The 21,374-nt window shown below is 37.2% G+C and overlaps 1 protein-coding gene across 1 annotated transcript in view; it reads right to left on the reverse strand.

The window, feature by feature from the left end:
- LOC129200317 (thrombospondin type-1 domain-containing protein 7A-like) overlaps positions 1 to 19,691 on the reverse strand; it is a gene marked incomplete at its 3' end in the record, with an annotated part of 64,803 nt that extends 45,112 nt beyond the window's left edge. The window contains exons 1-6 of the mRNA XM_054811644.1: positions 19,558 to 19,691; positions 18,777 to 19,025; positions 16,854 to 17,035; positions 14,989 to 15,057; positions 10,896 to 11,051; positions 8,195 to 8,398 (exon numbers count right to left, since the gene is read on the reverse strand). Of these exons, the coding sequence (XP_054667619.1) occupies positions 8,195 to 8,398; positions 10,896 to 11,051; positions 14,989 to 15,057; positions 16,854 to 17,035; positions 18,777 to 19,025; positions 19,558 to 19,691 (994 nt within the window). The remainder of the gene's footprint in view (positions 1 to 8,194; positions 8,399 to 10,895; positions 11,052 to 14,988; positions 15,058 to 16,853; positions 17,036 to 18,776; positions 19,026 to 19,557) is intronic.
- Between the last annotated feature and the right edge of the window lie 1,683 nt (positions 19,692 to 21,374).

Consider the following 21,374-nt stretch of genomic DNA (forward strand, 5'->3'; position numbering starts at 1 on the left):
GACATAATATTTCTTTCCAACTTTCTAGTTTAAAACAGAAGCCAAATGAAAAATAGTACTTCTGGCGTGGGTATTACACTGACTCTGGACACTTACTGCTCTGCCAGATGACCCCACAGGACAAAAGCAGGAGCAGACTATAATGTGCTGCATTACAACTCTAGAAGTGACAAATTTCCTTCTCTCTTCCCCTTCTCTGGCTTCTTATCCAGCCTTATTTTCTCCAGGTACTACTCCCAGTTTGTCACCTCGCTGTCCCTTTCACCCATCTCTGCCAAGTTCTCTCCAGCTGCTTGTCAAATCCTCCCTTGGGCTGATCGTCACAAGACCGAATCCCTCCCCAAAAACATTCCTAATCCCTGCCACGTAGAGACATTTTATAACTTCCTTTGAGTTCCTTACTTGCTCTCAGAAAAGAGTCCTGGAGGAAAGCAGGGTCAAATCCTACCTTTCCCCAGCTCTTAAACTCATTGTTTGGTCAGTACCAGCTTCTCACTCTTATCTTCCATCCCCCTTTTCACCAAATCCCAGGTACAAATCTATTTCTTTCCCTCTGCAATGGGTCTGTGACTCTCTGTACTTGAAACCCTGCCAACTACTTGCACCCTAAAAATTGGAACAGATCACTGGAAACACTGGAAATACTGGGATCCTCAGTTGTTTGCTCTGATTTGGCATAATCATTGTGGCCGAGTATGTTTTATTCTTAGTTCGAAGTTTTCCTAAGTATTCAGTGGAGATGGTGCTTGTGCAGTGCATGGGAATTACAAGAACTGCAAAATGACACAGATTATCTGAAGGCTCTTTAAGTTGCCACTGGAACACTTATCTTGTGAAATCAAATATTTCTTGGCAGATAAGAGTTGTTTTACATTAATCAGTACTCAAAACAAATTACGATCTGAAAGAAAGGTCAGACAACGAGCCACATAAGGCTGGAAGTACTGAGAATAAAATTCCTATTTATTCTGGCTCAACGTGACTGGCCAATGAAGATGTTTTAATCGTCATCATTTATCAACACACTAGTTTCGCAGCTTTGAAATTTGATGACATCTATTAAGAAAATTTACCATTAGCATGCAGGTTCTCAGAAAATACAAATAGGCCTCTGCAGCCTTTTTCTCTCAGATGGAAAATTGACTCCAATCAAATCTAATGAGAGGATACTGTCTTAGAACATTTTATCATAAAGATTAATGATTAGTACTGTGTAATACAATCTTCCAAGAAAGTGGTATTTAATTTATAACTATGTAACATTATTATTATTATATATAACATTATTAAATGTAATATTATCTCTTCTGATTATGTTTTGTAAAAATATTTAAAGTATTTTCTGAGTCTGTTCTAGGGAGTTAAAACATGACACACAAATCCAAACCCAAAGAAGTTCAATACCACGTTTATAAATCAAGTTTTATAACCATCTGTAAGTCCATAAACACCTTTATTTCTTGTTTCATAACAGCATAATTTGAAGTAACAAATGGAAAGATTGTAAAGCATTAAACTGACCTTCCTAAAAAACCAGGTGTTTTGAAATGTATCTACAGTTATCCCTCTCTGTATTCTTACTATGAGGAAGCTTGGAGTCTAATCAGGATTGGGTTCCTGCTTTGCAGGCTGCTATGTAAATCAAAATATATTCATCGAAATCCCCTCCTCCTAATTCACCTACTGCTATTACAAGCAGTTCTTGCACTATCTTACTTTTCTATCTTGTTGTGCCATCAAAAACAAAAGCAGGTGACTAAGAGCATGCATTGTATGAAACACGTAACTGCACTCTCTGTGGTATATTTCCAAAATATCTGTGCTTCCCGCTATGGCAACTTCTACTTGTAGACGTCAAATAAATTTTAAGTACTCCATTACACCTTCTCTGAAAAGATGTTATAGTACATTATAAGAAAACATGCCAAAACCCAGCAAACTCATCTGAGTAGACAGTCAAATTATGATCTATGACTCAAGAAAAAAGATTTTGGTAATTAAGTTGGCCCACCTATTTTTAACTTAATTATATTCTCTATGAACATTAATGTCTCTGCAGGCATTGTCCATACCAAGCACAACTCTGACTTCAAAAATATATGATAACTTGGAAATAAGGGTCTGTTGCACTGTCATAAGTGATAATTGCTTATTGCACTACGCAGATGAAACTCTGGGTTTGTTTTACTTATGCCTTTAATTGAAATCATTGCATCACATTCCAGGCCAACTATTAAAGAAATTGACAAAGCAAGTGATGTATTTAAGTCATCCCATATAATGAAATCATTTCATGTTATACAAACACTAAAAGCATCCACTCTTATATGGAACTTAATAGGGATATGTCCACTTTCCTAATGTCAAGATGAGAGACGAAAAGGAATTGGTATGACACATTGAATGTGACCTTGTATTGACAGAAGAATTATCAGTTATCAAACTTCCTGAGAACTGAAATGGGATAGTTTAAGCAGTAGTGTGCACTATTTTTTCTTATAGTCCTTTATACTAAATAAAGCAAATCTTGTTAAAAAGAAATGCCTTAAAAATCCAATGCTCTGAAACATAATGGCCCGAGAGTATCAATTTCAAGGTCCTTTAAAGTAACTGTATTTTACCCTCAGTAATGTATTCTTACATATAACAAACATCCAATAAAAACATTCAATAGTTTTATGTAACCAGACAAATTAAAGGAAAGAAAGGACCGAGTTATAAATTTCATATCCTATGTGTTTACAGTGAAGAACAAAGTATGCATCTTACATTTGATTTAAATGCCTCAGATGGTCAGCCAAAAAGCTGTCAGGCAGAAAAGAACAGTTCAAATCAATTCTGTAAAGACATTAGCTAGGAAATTAATATTGGGAAATGATGACTAATGCCCATATAACCAAGTTCCTGTAAGCATAAAGCAGTATGCCCTGAAAGAAACTGTCATTAGCTACCGTATTTTTCTACTAATTGACTGCTGAGCATTGGCCAGATTTTGATCTGGTTTCTCTTACAGGATTAACTCAATAATTCAATGTAATTTGAATTCGAATGTGGCTTTTCATTCTTTTAAAGAACTAAATCATAAAGGGACACAAGGTACGTATAGTCTTTTAAAATATTAATTAAAAAATCCAGCCAGTCTGATGATTTCTTCGTTCAATGCATATAGCCACACAATAAAAAAGGGCAGAAGTAGTAGACTATATAGAGCTTCCATTGATTCTCTTATTGTTTCCAATTATGAAAATTAATGAAGACCAGCAGCTACTCATTTAGCATATATTTGATTCAAACCATAAATATATTGAAAGAGCCAATTTTTAAACCAGCCAAAATATTTTAAGTGAAGATGGTTGCACCAGCCAATCTTCAGGTTTCCCTGGTTTAAAGCCACAAGCTAAAAATTAAGAAACAAAATACAATATTGATCAGGAAACTATAGAAGAAAATTTAAACTACATGAAGAAATTTTATAAGCTTTTCTGCAAAGAAAAATTCAATAAAAGGAATACAAGAAATATTTCAGAAATAAATATTTCTAAGTCTAGAGAAAAACAGTAAAGTGATTAAATCCTATAGGATTGTCATATAGCTGAAGTAAGGTGTCTTCAGTCAGTCACAGTATCTGAGAATAAACACAGATAAAGGAAATGTAGACTGTTCCAGTTTGGACAGTACAGTGTTTAAGCCACTCCATACAAAGTAGCAAAACTAATCGGTTTGAAATGTTTACGGCTGAGTGTCTTAGGAAAACAGACTAGTTACCTTCTATATCTTTTACTTAAATACTAACACCATTTGTTTTACCCCTGATATTGCAAACAGGGTACAGCCCACCCATGTTACATCGGGATATACTCATGTCGCCGGTCATTTGAATTCGTGCTCCAGTCTCAGGAAGACCAGACCTGGGTCACCTGCGTACACCCTGGTGCCAGGAGAGAACTCGTGGCACTCAGCTACCTCAGCACAACTTCAGAAACAATTTTGCTACTTCAAAGAGTTGAAGGAATTTGCATATACACGAGAAGCCTTGCTGTTGCCATGGCTCCCTCTTCTAAGACTAGTCATCTCTCGCAGCTGTGAGGCAGGAGATGGCAATGACTCCATTCTTTTCCCCTGTGGAGCTAACCGTAACCCAACAATTAGTGAGCTTAAACAAGGTCCGGAAGAAATTTGCCCTTCAAAAGTGAGATCTGTTTTATCCAAACTAACAGACGCAGTGGTACAAAGCCCAGAATATTATAAAGGCTGTAATCCAATTTATTATTTACACGTTCCTACAAAACGAACAAGTAATTCCAGCCTACTGTCTGAAGATCAGAAGCACACTGTAGACACTACAGCCACGGCTAGTACCTGTGCTACAGAGTTCAGCACAAAGGTAAAAACAAAAAACCCCAACCACACCATAATGAATGAACCAGCATTTTACAGGCAGTTTGAGCAGTAGCTAGTTTTGCAGATTTTTATGTCAGAAATTATTTTGTCGTATTTACGTATGAGTAGCGCTAATGTATCTGTTATGGAGTAGAGAAGTGGCTAGCTTTTCTACTATAGACTGAGTCTTTAAATAATACAGAAGTATTTCTGAAACAGTATTCTTCATAGATTGCTACAGCTACAGAGAAACAGAGCAAATTCATCTACTGTAAAATCACTCTTCTAAACTGCATTAAAGAACTTAATAATAGATAATATGTACATAACTCTGTGTGTGCATGCATGCGACTATGCGTTAGTCTACAGCATGGAACATTAGCCACAAATCTATAATTATTAAAATAATTTACATGTGGAGTAATTCTGATCAGCTTCTGTCCAATCTTGGAGTTTCCACAACCAAAAGGTGGTTTTTTCACCTACCGGAGCTCCTTTGTAAAATCCCCTGGAAGATTGACTAAGAATATTTATTCTGAAAAGGTTCTTTCCACAGTAAAATGCTGAAGTTCCATTTGTATAATAAAATACATCAAAATTCATTCTAGCCTCTGCAGTGACAACCTGGGGTACTGATTGTCACATTTTTTTCAGCCTGAATGAAAACTCTGATTACTGCAATCCGCTTTGGAAAGAGAATGACAATCATAGGCCTCCAGCAACAGCACAGGAGGATAATCTATTGTTTGCTATTGTCTCAAAGGCTGTAATGACTCTTATCTTTACACCAAATTGAAGAGAGAAGCTCATTCCAATTATATAAAACAATCTCACAAACACTGTTACTTGATTCTAATTGTAAAGTAAAACATCCAGGTCAAGACATGTTATCCCAACTAATTATGCTTTAAACATATATAACAATGCAACAGTCCACAGAAAGAGAAGATACTCATCAGTATGGGGTTTATCTTATGTTAAAGCAGTACATTTACCGTACAATGTTTATTCTGAAAATTATAACCCTAGCCTTTTTCATTTTATAAAGCAGAAGCCAAGGGGAAAATACACTTTTGTTTTAATACACTTAAGTCCCTTTGATGCAACCTCTCCTACCCAGGCACTGATTTAAGATTGGCTAATTATTTCATATGAACAACAACAACAAAAAAATATTAAGAGACTGAAGAAAGTAATTTTAAGCAAAGATTAGTTCAGTTTAAGTAACATAGCAAAATTAGCTGATAATTAATGCTTTCAACACATTGTTTCCCTTCACAGTCATTTTTACCTGTAAAACTAAATGAAATTACCTGTGTACCATTTTGATCAAAATCATAGCAATACATGATCATTATACAAATTATGTATCCTGTTAATTAAACCACAGCCTTTAACTGACCATCAATGTAGTCTTCTCCAAGAATGGCACAAAGAACACTAAATATCACAAATTTCTTAGGATGATTAATTTAAACCATGATGTTTAGACAATGGAAGAGTAGCATTCTCCAAATTTTATTTTACTGCAAGCTGCCTTGCAGCTGTGGGGCTCAGTGTAAAATCTGCCTGATTGCAAGGTGCTGGTCTCCTAGATTTTGCCAAGCAGAATCTGGATGCCTGCAACAAATGTTTGGTGAAGAAGGATACCAGGGGTATTCTGTGCCAGGGTAGAAGGCCAGAGTACTAAATGGGAGCTACCTGGGAAGAGGTGGTGGTGTGTGCTTAGAGGAGCATTTAAGAATTCCCTACAGGATTTTCAGTGGGTTGGTGCTGTGGGAGGCAAAGGAGATGCTTCAGCAGAGTTTGCTTGGAGGGAGAGACTACTGAGGTTGGTGCATCCTTACTTCACAATTTGTTTGCTTCTACTGTCTCATGCTAATCTTTCTCAGGAGATACCTAAGCAAAAGCCACTTGGCATTACTGGTGAAGATCACAGAAGATCATTTACTACAAGAAGGAGAGGGTTTCAAGGAAGAGCTGAGGCAATCCACTACAGTACTCTCCATTGCTTTTACACTCGGTCAAAAGACACTGAACACATATCTTTGTGGGTGATTGGATCTTTGAAAAACAAACCATAATTGCAATTTCTTTTCTCCTTTCTTTGAAGCTGTGCCCACAACTCTTTAATCTTAAAGACTGACAGTCATATGGCCAAAGTCTGACTTCTCGCTCCTTCTGCGACAGATTGCCAATATAGGCAATGTATAATGCCATATAATTACAGCAATATATAATGCCATGTAATTCAGAAAGACAGAAAGACAAAGATTAATACTGGGAGTAAAAAAGTTAATCACAAGTCTTCCAAGTCAAATTTGGCCAAAACCAGAGCCCATGCAGTGCAGAGAGCAAATCCTGTGAGTTTGAAACAGAACAATACTAATATCATATATTTAAAACATATTTCAAAGTTTAGAAGCTCAACCGCATGCTCCACATGTATTATTGTTACAATAAATTATAGTAAATAAAAATGTCTATATTGCAATTTAGTAATAAATTAGGCTAATCAGAATTTAGAGATGTGAGCAAATACCACTCCTCAAAATCAAAGGTAAACCAAATTATTCAAAACCTCATAAAGCAAAAAAAGCCACTTTCTTTTTGTTTTACACATTTTTTTTGCTATTAAAAGAAAAGAGAAAAATTCAGAATTATATAGGAAACACTTTCATTTATGAGGAAAAGGCCGGTTTTCATCTGAAAATGTATACAAACAAAATTTCAAACAGTTTCAGTATTGTTGCCATGAAATTATTACACTGTGAAGAGAAATTTTTTGAGAAAGGGACATAAAATGTAGTAGATTCAATATTGTAATTATAGGCTAATCTCCTTTCGAGCTCTAAAAACTGTTACCAGTTCTCTTATGTGTATGCAGAAAAATAAAGCTTACACTCTAAGATTTTCAATTTAAGTCCCCAAACTCAGTTATGACCCAAATTCTTGAGCATGAAAGCTCAAGATTTAAATCTCTCTGTAATCACTTCTTATTACTTTTGACCAATTTAATTACAAAATATTTTGTGCAGCTGTTAAACACTCATCAGAGGTGTCCTCTTACCTCATCTTCCACAGGGAGTTAGAAGTCTGTTACTATAACTACACTGTAGGCAGTACAATTATTTTAATTCATATGCCGGTCTAGACTATAATATTACTAATGAATACGGAATACTCTCACAATAGTAATTCATGAGTCTTCTGTAGATTAAAGTATTTTCTAAGCAGCTTTCAAAATTGGCTTTTATGACTATTCATGCAAAATCTGTTTTCTCTCATAGAGGATAATTAAATAATGGTGGTCTTTTTTTTGGCCTTTTGAAGAAGTAAGACAGCTTGGTCTGTCAAATCAACTCCATAACACACATCAAACCATGCTTTTTAATAAACACATTATTATTTTTCTTCCAGCTATACTTACTGCAATGCATCTTACTTTACTCACACTTTATTTGGTTCTGGACTCAGAAGATCAGCTTTGTTAGTGGGATTACATCAGGGAATTCAGTCAAGCCATTGCAGGCATGAGTCTGACCTACTGAAAAACAATAGCTGTTTTCTATTTATTTTTATCAAAGTCTCTCAGAACCTTTGAAAATCTACTGCGTGTAGGTGAAGAAGCTTGATCCTAAAGTAACTAGAGGGCCTATCTTTTCTAACCAATACTAAAGGACATTTCTCTTTTTTCCAGACAGCTTGGTCTTAAGGACTGAGAAAGCTGAGACCAGCAAAAACTGCTACCATTTGGACTACATTTTGGCATCTCCACTCTAGTCAGTGTGGACCATGGGAAAAAGCATCTTACCATCACTGTTGACGCAGACGACAACAGGAACCTGCGTACCAGGGCCACACGGTTTCTCATTGTCAGGAATGCACTCCTCCAGCCCCACAATTCTCCAGTCATAGCAGGAGGGCTCTTCACATGGGATGGCTTCCAGCAGGTGAGGGCAGTTTCCCATTCCTCCTGTAGGCTCATTGGTGATGCGTCGTTTCCTTAGTTTAAATCCTGAAATGTCCATGAAAATACAAACGCAGAATAATTCGATTCTAAAATTCCAAGTGAAGAGATTTTTATCTGTCTACACCTGAGTGAAGGGTTCTGTTTCTCTTCTGTGTAAAAGATACCACAGATACTCAGCACAACACTGCATTTTAGAGAACTGGTGAGAATAACTTATTAAAGAAGGAAGACAGGTAAAACTTAAAAAAAGAATCACAAGTTTTGAGCTTATTCAGTAACCCTTGCCTTAAACCCCTGTTTATCCTAGTCATACCTACCCCAGGAGGGAGGCAGGAGCCATTTCCTGCGCATCACTCTTGCCAGATCCATCTCATCTAACAAATCTTGCCTAGATTACTGGGTTGACGTTTCTCAAATATGTTGGGTTTGGGTTTTTTCTCAGATATCTCCCAATGGGGATGGATTACCAAGTGAAATCAGCTTATAAACACACCACCTCCCCCCAAAAAACCCAAAAACCCAAAACAAACAACAAACCAACCTACACTGTCAGAAAAGGCAAGGCACAGAACTAAACCCAAGAAGTCCTATGAACAATTTTTCAGTTACTAACATCACAATATTCCCTTGCAAGCATTTAGAAATTTCCTTAAGACTACCTAAGCTCATTTTGGATCAGAGAAACTGATGGGCCTTTATACCGTGTATCATCTGCCACGTGAATGGCAGTCTCGAAGAGCAACCCTCTCTCTCACTTTCAGAGTGGCATGTTGAAGAAGCCAGACGAAATCTATAGTCAGAACAACCTAACCAAACCGAACGGATTCAGGAAATAGTTTCTCATATAATAATTTTCTAAAGTTTCTGATACATCTGATCAGAATATTTTAACTTTGGCAAAGATTTATTTCTTTTCACATCTCTTCACAGTCTCTTTTGTTTTATCTCAATATTCAGGCAGGTTAGTAATACACAGATATTTTTGTATAAAATACTACATATAACTCTCTAACTTCTACCAGGACATAAAGTAAACAGGAGAGAGTTTTCAAATATATATGTGCAAGAATTGATTCTTTGTTTGAAGATATCCCTTAACTAAACTATAATAAATATTACTTTAAAAATACATTTCCATATATCTTTGTTTTTTTATAAATTGAAGAGGTCAGCCAAATTATGTCCAAATGTTTTAACTGAGTCTGCCACAAAAGGCTGATGTAATTCAAAAAAACAAAAACCAAAAAACACGACTCCAGTATCTACTGCAATAAAGGATGCAACTGATCCACAGTAAAGAGCCATTCCTGAAACATGTAGAGAGACTTGCTGCTAAAACTGGGAGGGCCTGTACAACTTTTACATCATTTCCTCAGGAGAACTGTCAATGCAATTATAAAATAAAATATAAGAATTTCCAGATAAGAGGAAAACATTGGCAGCTGAGAAACGATCCCTGCTCATGTCTGCAGGAATAAAGTAGATCCTAATACATTTCCATTAGGCAGGTGTCCAAACTAGTCTCACAAACCTAAACATTACCCCTGAAAACACAGCAAATCTTTCAGCGATGGAACGGCAATAGAAATAACAGGTTACTTGGCCACTGTACTTAGAGGAGACTCAATCCAATGGGTTTACACACTGAACTGCTTTTTCTTTCTTGAATTGATCAAGGTTGGATCACATAACTGTGAGATAGCGTTGTAAAACTTGCATTGTTGCTGCCCATACCGAAGGATAGCTAGCAGCGTGCCAGAAAGAAGCAGCTAAGCTAATGTAGTAATTACTGTTGCTCCTTCAAGTGGACATATGTGGCTATCCTTTCTTATGAGTGTTTTACATCAAGTAACCAAGTCTGTATTCTCAATTTTTGTCAGATAATCACATTGCAGTAATGACTAGTCTAGTTTTTCTCATTTACGGCCAGAAACCTGCAGACTTCTTACATGAGGTCCTTGTCACTGTATTCTTGCTTTCCTATTTTCATGTCAGGTTATACAATCTGTTCTGCATAGCAGTAAACTGTAAAACATGTGAAAATTGAAACCAGCACATACGTCATCAGTAAAACAGTGTCACTTATCAACAGCAAATGGTCCCAACTCTTTGCCAGAGCACGCTTTACGGTCTACTGGTGAATTCTTAAGCTATCATTGAACTGGAAATCTTTGAGTGACTTGGACACTGTGCACCTCGAGGGCTGCTTCTGTCCTCTTTTCAAGACAGTGGCAGAATTGTGATTTGAACACATGTACAGACTGTATCCCTTTCAGTTTGAGAGGAAGGTTTAAAACTGGAATTGACCTGTAATAACCCAAATTGACCTTGAGAGGCTAGTAAACAGCCTACATTTTTGCCAGATCTGGTGAAGCAGTAATGCTAAATATAGTCCTAATTCAATGAATTTTTTTGATGTTTAAAGGTACTGAATATACCCTTTTTGGTACAAAACTTAGTATGCTTGCATAGCCAGAGGTACCTAGTGACTTAGGAATATGAAATAATCACCATTAAAAGGCTTCACTGAATTTTTACATACCCTTCTTAGCCTGAGGGTCTTCACAGCTTTCATAGGTGCATGGTCCCCAGGCTGACCATGCTGAGGTCTCACACTCTGTAGGACAGGGGATATGGCACAGCTGGGAGGTGCTGGGCAGAGGTCCCGTACACAGCCTACGGTCTACCGGCCTCGAGGCTGTCAAAACAAAATCGACACATTTCTCACATGTTCACCGGTCACAATCCTCAGCTCTAAGTGGACAGAACCATCCTTCATTCAGAAAGGCTGCTATCATCATTTTAATCTGATGAAGTGACAGTAAAATACCTGTCTTGAAAAAATGAAACAGAAGTGAGTTTACTCTTTACATGAACAGAGTCAAATCTGATTACGCAGAGTCAGGAAGACTGTAGGTATTGCAGCACACTCTCAGACTTAGTCCTTTTGTTTAATGGATAGATTATGTTACTACAACAGTTGTCCACATTGCACTCTGTGTAAATCAATGTCCTGCTGTCTTACTGAGTATGCCTTCACTTAAGAAGCTAAACAAAAATCTTTATAAATCCATTGCTCCTAAATGAAACTATAACTTGAAAAGCCTGATTAATTAATATTTAGAAGATTATTTCTAAGCTATAACCTGAAACACAGTTAAAATTATGACAAAATTTTTTTTATTTTACTCTAAAGACCTTCAAGTGCACACTCAGCAATAAGATTTGTTCAGTAGCCACTTCAGTTCAAGAAAGGCTTTGTTTTAGATACATATATGGTTTTCATGAAATATAAATATACATGTACATAATGTATTTAAAATAATTAAAACTCTGCACAAGACTTTCATTAAAGTATTATTCATCTATAAACACATCTGTGAAGGCAGATTCTTCTGTTCTTTAAGTACCAATAAGCCCTGGAACAGGCCAAAATCACCTTGCTCCTTCCATACTTTCCAATTTTGAATGACACAAATAATAGGACAACTCTATAAGGTGCCAGAGTAAGGCACAGAAATCTAAAACAAAATGTACCATTTTATTACAAGCAAGATTTTAATTATCTTTCATAATATAGGACTTGTCAAAATATTAAACCAAGCAGAGAATATCTGCTAGAAGGCAAAGTGAAGTCTGCCATATTCATTCACTTTGGTTGATTGAAGAAACATGCAATTCCTTAACTTTAAACACTCATCCTACTCCCTCAGCATTTTTTTCACAGGCAAGTTACCTCATTAATTTTCTGCCACCACTACAAATAGTCTCTTTTGATGGAAAGAGCTCTCTGATGAAACATGTTCTGAAATAAATTCGGAATAAGACAAAATACCCTTCTGAAAGAGGAGATCAATGTGAACCACAGATAATGTGAAAGTAAACAGCAGGTTGTTAAGGTATGGTCTCATTTGTAGATATGCGTGTCTCTTTCCATTCAGACTTTCTAAGTAGATGATCTTTCCAGTGACAGAAAAAGCATTCAACTCTCACTTTTTAAGGGTAAAGGGAATGAAAAATCATCACCCTATTCTGGTTTCCCATTTTGCCTCTTTTGGCACAGTTTTACACTGTGTTGCTCCACATAATGAAAGCATGAAGATGGCAGATAGTCATTCAACATTACTCACCAATCTCTTCACACAAAATAATACAAGAACAAATACTCTAACATTTGCATAATGCTATGTTGGAATTAAATTTTACAACAGAACATCAAATTTTACAATAAGTTTCACATATGCACCTAACATGCATGATAATCAACATAATATGCATATCTTGTGTAGAACATGGATATAAATAAACATAATTTGCCTGTAATTGAATTTGTATTGAATAGTTTCTAATAAAAAAAAGAAAAACAGTAAGTAATTACTAGCAGTACTTTTTTTAACCTTGATTTAATCAGGGAATTGCCCAAGTGAGACAGTTGAAATTAAGGGTCAATTACACCCCTGAGACACAGCCTTGCTTCAGGGATCAGGGAAAGCGTTCTGCAGAATGCATTGCTTTATCTCCAGCCTCCATCAGGATAAAGAACCTACCACCACACTAGTTCATGGGAAGTTACTCAAAAAAATACCAAAGACCTTTCATCAGGAAGCTTTAGATAGCAGATTTTCATATCACAAATGTTCCATATCTCAGATTTTTTTTGTCTGTCAATAGAAGGTACTACTGTGCTACTGTTGCAATCCATTTGGCTTCAAGCTAAATTTGTGATGGTCCTGAACTAGTAAAATATGAGGAATTGTGACTGTGTTTGGCTTTAAAGAGGCTGACTTAAGTAACAGGAATGTTATTTCTATTTTTTTTTTTTGAGGTATCTGTCCAGTAAGAATTCTAGGTCTTGTCAGCAAACATTGTTAAATGAACTTATCATGAAAACATCTGCTGAAAATATCTGCATTTTCCATCACTCATTAGAGTGAAGGGGAAGAAAGAAGTGCTTTGGGGACAGCTAAGTTGTATCAATAAATCTCTCAATATGCCAAAAAGTTTTTGAAATACAGTTCTGAGAACATAAGTGATGGACAAATGCCTGCTATCATTTGCTTTTAAAACAAAAGAATTCCATAGTAGGACAGACAAGTTGTATTCCAGATTATTAAAAAAATGTTTCAATCATTGAAGACTCAGGGTGTATTTTACTCAGGATTCTTTCTTTGAGATGACAGTAAAATAAGAAATCTTAGCCTTGCCTGGATATCTTATGAACATCTTTCTCCCATTAATTTAAGTGGATTTCTTCCAGCATCAAAATGTATAAATGAGCTCAGCTTTTGCTGCTTATTGTTTAGCAAAGATGCTTTCAGAGAAGATGATGCTGGATGCGGAAATTTACAGCTTAAATCCTTGTCTTATCTCTGTCCTTTCATACTCCAGCAGTAAAGACTGTTCTTTATTCCTTGGCAGTGATGATGAATGCTGATTAGACTGTGTGTAATACTACAAGCTCTGGGTAGAATTTGACCAAATTTTGGGCCAAAAATGGAAAGAAAAGTAAATGCATTTTGATAATCTCTCTTTCTCCTTCAAGCTAACTAAAAAATTAGACTGAGTTTTGAATGCATTTCAGGTTTCAGGTAGTGACCTAAAAAACTAAAATGAGATCCAATCACCCTGTTCTCAAATCATCTACTATATTAGGAAATTTTAGCCGGATATATTTTATCCCCTTGTAAAGCACTTCTCAGAATGACTGCATTTTAAAAAGAACTGAAAAGAAAAAACACTTTTCTGTTTTTAAATATTTGCTACATTTATTGACATCTCAGCCTTGCCAGGTTCCTTCTCCAGGAACCATCAGCAGACCAGTGCCCAGTAATGACCAGGCTGGCAAAGAGAGTGAATTTCTATGTGGCTGCATCAGCATAAGCAGAGACTTCTCCATTTTCCTCCTTCTGATCATTTGTCACACTGGTTTCACAGCTAATAAATTTACACTCATAAAAGAAGTTTCTTCCCATCCTCATTCCATATCAAGAGTTTTAAAGGTACTTCAAAACAGATGACGCAATAGGCTTACTGTGAGAGAAACTTCATGACTAATAGAATAAATAGGTGAACAGAGATGAAACAATTTAAGTCAGTGGCAAGTAAATGGCAGAATGACAGTGGCCTCCTGGAACCTTGTCAGCTGCCTAATTACTACACCCAACACTGCCTCTTCTTCCTCAAGTCTAAATTTATGAATTCTGATAGCAGACAATACAGACCTGAATGCCATGAGGGATTCTGAGGTTCAGCTAAGTATTAAAAGTTCAAATTCTTACTGGACCCCTAGCTCAGTGTTTTAAATCTACAAAGGGGACTGGAAATAGCAGCTGTGATGAAGGCAATGAAGTAATTCCTCTCAGAATTGAGAGGAAAATCAGTGACTTGCTAAAACAGTTCAGCCATGGGAGCAGGGAACTGTCCTGGCATCCTAGCTGGCTCATGAACTTCATTAGTTTGAGTTCAGGCCTGACACTTTCAAACTGATCTTGAATTTTCTGAGAATGCACAAATCCATTAAACTATTTCAGAGCTATATAAACATGGTAATTATGCACATACAGCCAACATAGTCCCCCCAAAAGGGACGTTGCCTCCTTTGTGCACTTTTGATTAAGAGGCCTTAATTTACCTACCTGTTATTTCAAAAGTGATCGATAGCAGAGGTGCAGCACTAGCCTTCGACTTGCTCTGTGACTGACTTTCTGAAATAACAGGGAAACGCCACCATGAGTATATGAGAACAGAGGTCTTCAAAGCAGCCCTACCGAGACAGCATTCTCTACAACCAACAGCAAGCTACGCTGAAATGAAGGCGTTTCCCCACAGCTAGAACTGCTAGGTGTCTCCCCCAGCTTTCTCTCATCCTCAAATTACTCCTAGTTTTCAAATGTTATCATTTTTAGAGGCACTGGTTTGGTTGTTCCTAGGAGGGCCTGCAGAGCAGCTCTTGCCCACACCGAATCCAAGATGGGAGGGGAGAGAGAGGGAGGATGAGTGGAGAAGCAGCTCTTCTGAAAATCTGCCCCCTAATACAAGAAACACCCCAGAGCTCCTTTTTAAACTAAGACCCACTTCACCCCTAGTTTGAGCTCTTCAAAAATTGTTCTCATGTTTATGCATCCAAAGACTAGTTACATTTTAATCAGCTTTCCGGGGCCTGCAGAGATTACCTCCTGATGGGCTCCGCGTATTCCTGTCACACTCTGATAAGGGCAGATTTCACACCCGCCTAAGCCGGCGAGACTTCACAGCCTACCAAAATCCTAATCATCATTCTCAACAGTAAGCTGCCACTGATTTTATTGTTACTTCTCTTTAGCTGGGAGGTTTTCCTCCTTTACTCTAAGGCAGGGGCATCTAAACTTTGTTCGGCAGAGGCGATTTACTAAAAGCCCTTGGGCGGAAGCTGATTTGCATTAAATGAAGAGGCTTGAAAGCTGCTTCTTTAATAAATACAGACGAGGGGCCCACGGAGCACACAAGTCACACCCTACTGATCCAAGCAGTCACGCTGAAATGGATGTCAGCATTAATATTCCCCACAAACTCTACCTCTACGGCAAGTTTGAGAGTATCTTTAACCCACGGTAGAAACCTCACCAGCCTGCAGTTGGTCAGCTCTGGTCTAAATGTTGTATTACACATGACTTGTGTAACGATGTCACTTTTCCTGAAGTATGTGGCTGTATTTATTTATTTATTTAAATAATGTGTGTTAGTATGAAACAACTACAGAAGAGGATAACACTTAATTAACAAGCTAAATGCATTTAGCATAATTCACTAATTTCTAAATCTATAGTGCTGCAATAGTATGCAGAAGTAGATGCAACATAAAGTACTCAAGTGTAGTTCTTAACTACATATATTACCAAACAAATTAAAGATTTTGTCTCCTAAGCTATTCTTTCTTTTCTTAAGAAGCTGTACAAGCTGTAACAGTGACAAGGAGTAATCTCTCTCTTTCAGTTAGGGAAACAAATCCATGAAATTATATTGGCTTGAAGTCCTGAAAGTAACTTAAGAACTTGACCAAATCAAGAAAAGAAGAAAAAAAAAAAATCATTTCCCTGAGAATAAAATCTAGCCATACTTTTACATATTTCTATATTGAGCTTACATGCCAGAATTGACATATTCCGTCTGCACATCAAACCGCACAGGTTCATCACCCAGCTGAAGGACACACAGGAAATTTACAGTAGAGGAAGGAACTGAATCTAGGATTTCTGACCCACCTTCTCATGCTCTTTCTTATTGAGAGACATCCTCCATATAAGAAATAATTAAGAAATAGTAATTTGTAGCTAGGAAACAATATTTGCAGCATAGAGAATGAAATCTCTGCTATTGCAATTCAGTATTGTCATCTAAACTAGAAAATAACTTGGCAAGGTAAGAAGGCACTCATGACAGAAGATGATGGCTGTCAAGGAGGTCTGGAATGCTGAAGTGCTCTGATTTCACACTAATTCAATTGCAAGTGAATCAAATTTACCTTCTTTTTCCTTGAGGGTATTTAAATAGGAAAGGAGATTTTCATTAGCTTGCACGCAGTACGTTTCCCGGGTTTGAATGCCACCTCCACACAGCACCGTCTGATTTCCTCGCCTCTTGTCCTGTTGGCTAAGGAGAGGATCGACACGGCATTCTGTCCACTCTGTGGTCCGCCAACCGTACCTGCATCAAATTTGATTAACTGGGTCTTTAGAAATCGTGAAGCCATTTTACACAGCATTAAGTTATACAAGCTGAAACACCTTGACAGCTTTATTCATTTTCTAAAAGGTCTGAGCCCCACAATTTCTTGTACAGAGAGATGCATTAAATCTGGTATTTTATGTGTGTGGAAGCTTTTCCTCTATTATTTCATTTTTGAAATCAGTACTTTTTAGGAATATCTTTTCTGTTTAATTCCTGAAACATACCGTGCACATAACTATTTCATTGGAGGGAAGAAAAACTTGACATACACAGACATATAGTCTATGTCCAGATAAGCCAACTTTCAAGATTGTGACTCAGCGCTTGTTTAGAGCTAGACAACTTATACGAACCAAAGCCAAAATATCAAAGAAACATACATGCTGAGAAACATAAGAACGAGGAGAGGAGAGGAGAGGAGAGGAGAGGAGAGGAGAGGAGAGGAGAGGAGAGGAGAGGAGAGGAGAGGAGAGGAGAGGAGAGGAGAGGAGAGGAGAGGAGAGGAGGGGAGAGGAGAGGAGCGGAGGGGAGCGGAGGGGAGGGGAGGGGAGGGGAGGGGAGGGGAAAAAACCCCACAACAACCCAACCCCTCCAAAACAAAACCTCTAGTTCATCTTTGATGAGACAGAAGTTTCTCCTGAATATCTAAGTAAAACTATAACTGTATTTTTAAATTATTACTTCAGAAAACCTATCAGTAAGTCCCTTTTTCACTGTCAAGAGGAAGATGGCTCTGCAATACTGAAGCATCCCTGCTGGGTACTGATGAATGATGAGAAGCTGTGAGCTTTCTAATCAATGAATGCACAGGAAAGATCTGTGACTCCCAGTTAAAACCCCAATCAGGATTATGAACTGCAAGAAATGCCACAGAATTCTCTACCCAACAAGTACTTTAAGGCTAAGGCAAGTGAACTGCTTCCCAATGTGGCTGGAGATGGGGAAAGATGGCATTTCAACTCTTAAACGAAAAATATGTACCGCAGTCAAAGATGCTTAACATCAAATGACATTTCCCCAGCCACTCTTCTCAGTCTGATAAAGAAAAAGCACAGTTGGGACTTTAATATTAATCTCGATTGATAAGGATTACAGCAGTCTCTTGAATCGTAAAGTGCTTGGTGTCATTTCTCCTAAACTTTAAACAGGGTTAATTTATTTACTGTCGCTGTTAGCCTCTCCCACTTTCCATTTGGGGCCCAGTCCTGCCTTTGCTGTGCTGAATATATCTCACTAAAAAAGTCTGGTTGCTAACCAGTTGTTTATTACTTCTTTCCTGTATTCAGGATTTTGCCTGAAATATAGGCAAAATCTGTTTGCCTGTGCAAACACACAAGTGCTTCACAAAACAATGATTCTGATAGAAATGTTATGTAGGGAAAAGATCACTGACAAATTAGTAAAATTAATTTATTATAGTCTTGATGGTGCCTGCATACGCACAAACGTTCTCTTTTAAAAGTTAATACTAATGAAAAAATATGTATTAGTTATTTTTCCTTTATTTAGAGGAGGAAGTGATTTCACTATAATAGCAGCTATTTGCGGACTTCAGGCTTTTAAGAAGAGCACTGAATAAGCAAAGGATAAAAAAAAATAAAACCCCAAGCCTATTATTTCTTTAATAACGATTTGGTTGATATCCCATTACCAGCCCTGTACACTTAACTGAAATTCTTATTTTTGCTACAGGGAGAAGCAAAACGAACCAACTTACGTAATGCACGGTGCCACACCATCTCCTTGAGAAACACACTGCTCTGTTTCTTCTAATTGCGGACATTCACTTTCACTGCCGACAGGGAGCTGTTTAATGGTCCGTGATCTTGTACGATTCCCTTTAGGGGTTGTCATGTCAAAGCAGGTTTTGGAGCAGGGGGTCCATTCTGACCACTCTGACACGTGGCACTCCTTCGTGATCACACAGGACTGGAACGTAATGGGCAACTTGTCTTGTTTGCAGAAGCTGTAATGAGAGAGAATTACAATTTTCAGCACACATATCCAAGGACAGTCATGAACTCCTACAGAAAAGTAATGTCCATTACGACATGCAAAGTCAGTAAATGTTTGTAAAGCTGTTAAGTTCCAGACCACATATATTTGATCCCAAAAAGTCAGGCAAAAGGGCTTTTGGTTAAAGTGACTCAAACCAGATACGTAAGATTTGCTGCAGTTAGAAATAACCTGTATTGCCATATCTGTGATCCAAATTAAAATATAATTCTTCATACATATATAGAAGTAAAAAAGGGGAAATAAATCAATTTTTCACCACTTATCTTTTATTCTTAGGTATACTCAATTATTTTTCTTTGAACAAAAAGGAAGTGAAGGATCAATAACAGAGACGGCTAATACAATGTTTTTGAAGAGAACCAAGTGCTCAGTGTCATCTTCTCCTCATTTCCAGACTACAAATTGTTTACAAATGCAATGTCTAATATATTGAATACTTGGTCACTAATAATTTGCTTTGTTAACAGCTGGTATATTGCCACAGCGATGCCCCATGGTCTAAAGAGGAGCGATTTCTCCCTCGAAACAGAGCCTTCCCTGCTACCATAGCCTTAATTTCCTGTTCCTCATGAAGGCTGTCATTTAATTTCCATTCTCCATCTGATTGCTTCATTCTCATATTACATAGTTTGTCATCAAGATTTTCTTCCTCTAAATGCCTCTGCAATTTCAAATGTTATATTCTAACTAGAAACTAACATTTCTACTTTAAAGCTTGATTCACAATAGGAAAATGAGCAATAGAGAAGCTAAACTGCAATTAAAGTGATCATAACTTTAACTCCTTAATTATAATTACAATGTAAATATATTTGTCATGTCTGTTTTGGAATAAAATTCTGGCTTCTGAAGTAGTTAAAAAGGCAGGAAAAAGATTTATTGGCACTGCAGATGGCACAATGAAGCACTGTTCAGTACCAGTCCTACAAACAACACAACAAATGCTCATTTTTTTCCCTTTAATAGAATACCAAAAAAAAAAAAAAGAATAGAATAATGAATATTTAGAACATTTCTGTCACTATACAAAATTTTGTCCTACCCATATACCCAACATTGTGTTGAACTGCTATTAACAAAATTTTGTAATACTAGAACTAGGGATAGTTGATGAGACTAATAGGAGATTTGAAAACATGATAGATGAAAGTCCTTCTATAGACAAGAGGCAGAGCAATTCTGCATCTTGCAAACAGAAGATCCTGGCTGTGGAGACAGACAGTGTCAGCAGGTTCAGAAAGAGGTTGGATGAATTTGTGGGGCATAGGTGTATATATAGATACTAAAATGACTAGGCAGTGATATTCTAGCCAACATCCCTAAAAACGTTACCTTTGGATACTGGAGAAATACAAAGGGAATGGACTGCAAAAGGCAGCCAGGGCTCATATTCTTGGTCTTTAGAAAGCATCTCCCTTTACCTTTACCTGCTGGCTTAACAGACCATAGGGAATTACTCAGAAGGGGATTTCTTATGTTCCTATTATGTGAAAGGCGGTGGTGGTGGAAAACCCTAACATGATAGACAACATTTATTCTGCTTAAGGACAGAAACTACACCTTGTTTGGGGGTGAAAGACACTCAAAGTTTTTTGAGAAAATTGTTCTTTAATAATGGACTTTTTTTACCTTCATCTAGCAACATCTGGCACAGGACTACATTACTGCCAAATTCAATATAGCAGTTTCTGTACCTTTGACAAAATATATAGACTCATTTATCCCACAAAGACACACATTTCAATGACTAGAGAAAAGATCTATTCCTTATGGATTCTAATATGGACAGTATTTGCAAATTCTTCTAGAGAACAGATGACATATCACCTCCTCCCAAGTTCCCTTCCAGTGTGACTCCTCCAAGAGCAAAGCCAGCCTCTTCATTCATACTGTGACCGAGGCTGAGTTTAAATATAGATGCATATTGCCAGAGAACATGTACAAAATTACCACCACAAAGTAGCTTTGGTGCAGAGTGAAGAGATCGATTAATGAGCAGTAATTCTCCATGGGCTTTGCACTTACTTCAAAACTTATTTGGGAGAAGTGTTATATGACAAAGTAATTCTTAATAGTTGTTTTACTAACTAACTAACTAACTAACTAACTAACTAATCTTTCTTGATTAAAGCTACCTTCAACCTGCCTGTATCCCCTAACTGTCACGAATCCTAAAGGTGTCCCTGGCAGTGACTGGCTGTGATTCCTGCACAGCTCCACGCAGAGATTGTTTCCTTCCCTGATAAGGGAAACCTCCACTGCAACACAAAGGGTTCAAGTTCTCTAGAAATGCACT

This window comes from Grus americana, unplaced genomic scaffold (genome assembly GCF_028858705.1).
Source record: "Grus americana isolate bGruAme1 unplaced genomic scaffold, bGruAme1.mat H_45, whole genome shotgun sequence".
NCBI lineage: Eukaryota > Metazoa > Chordata > Aves > Gruiformes > Gruidae > Grus > Grus americana.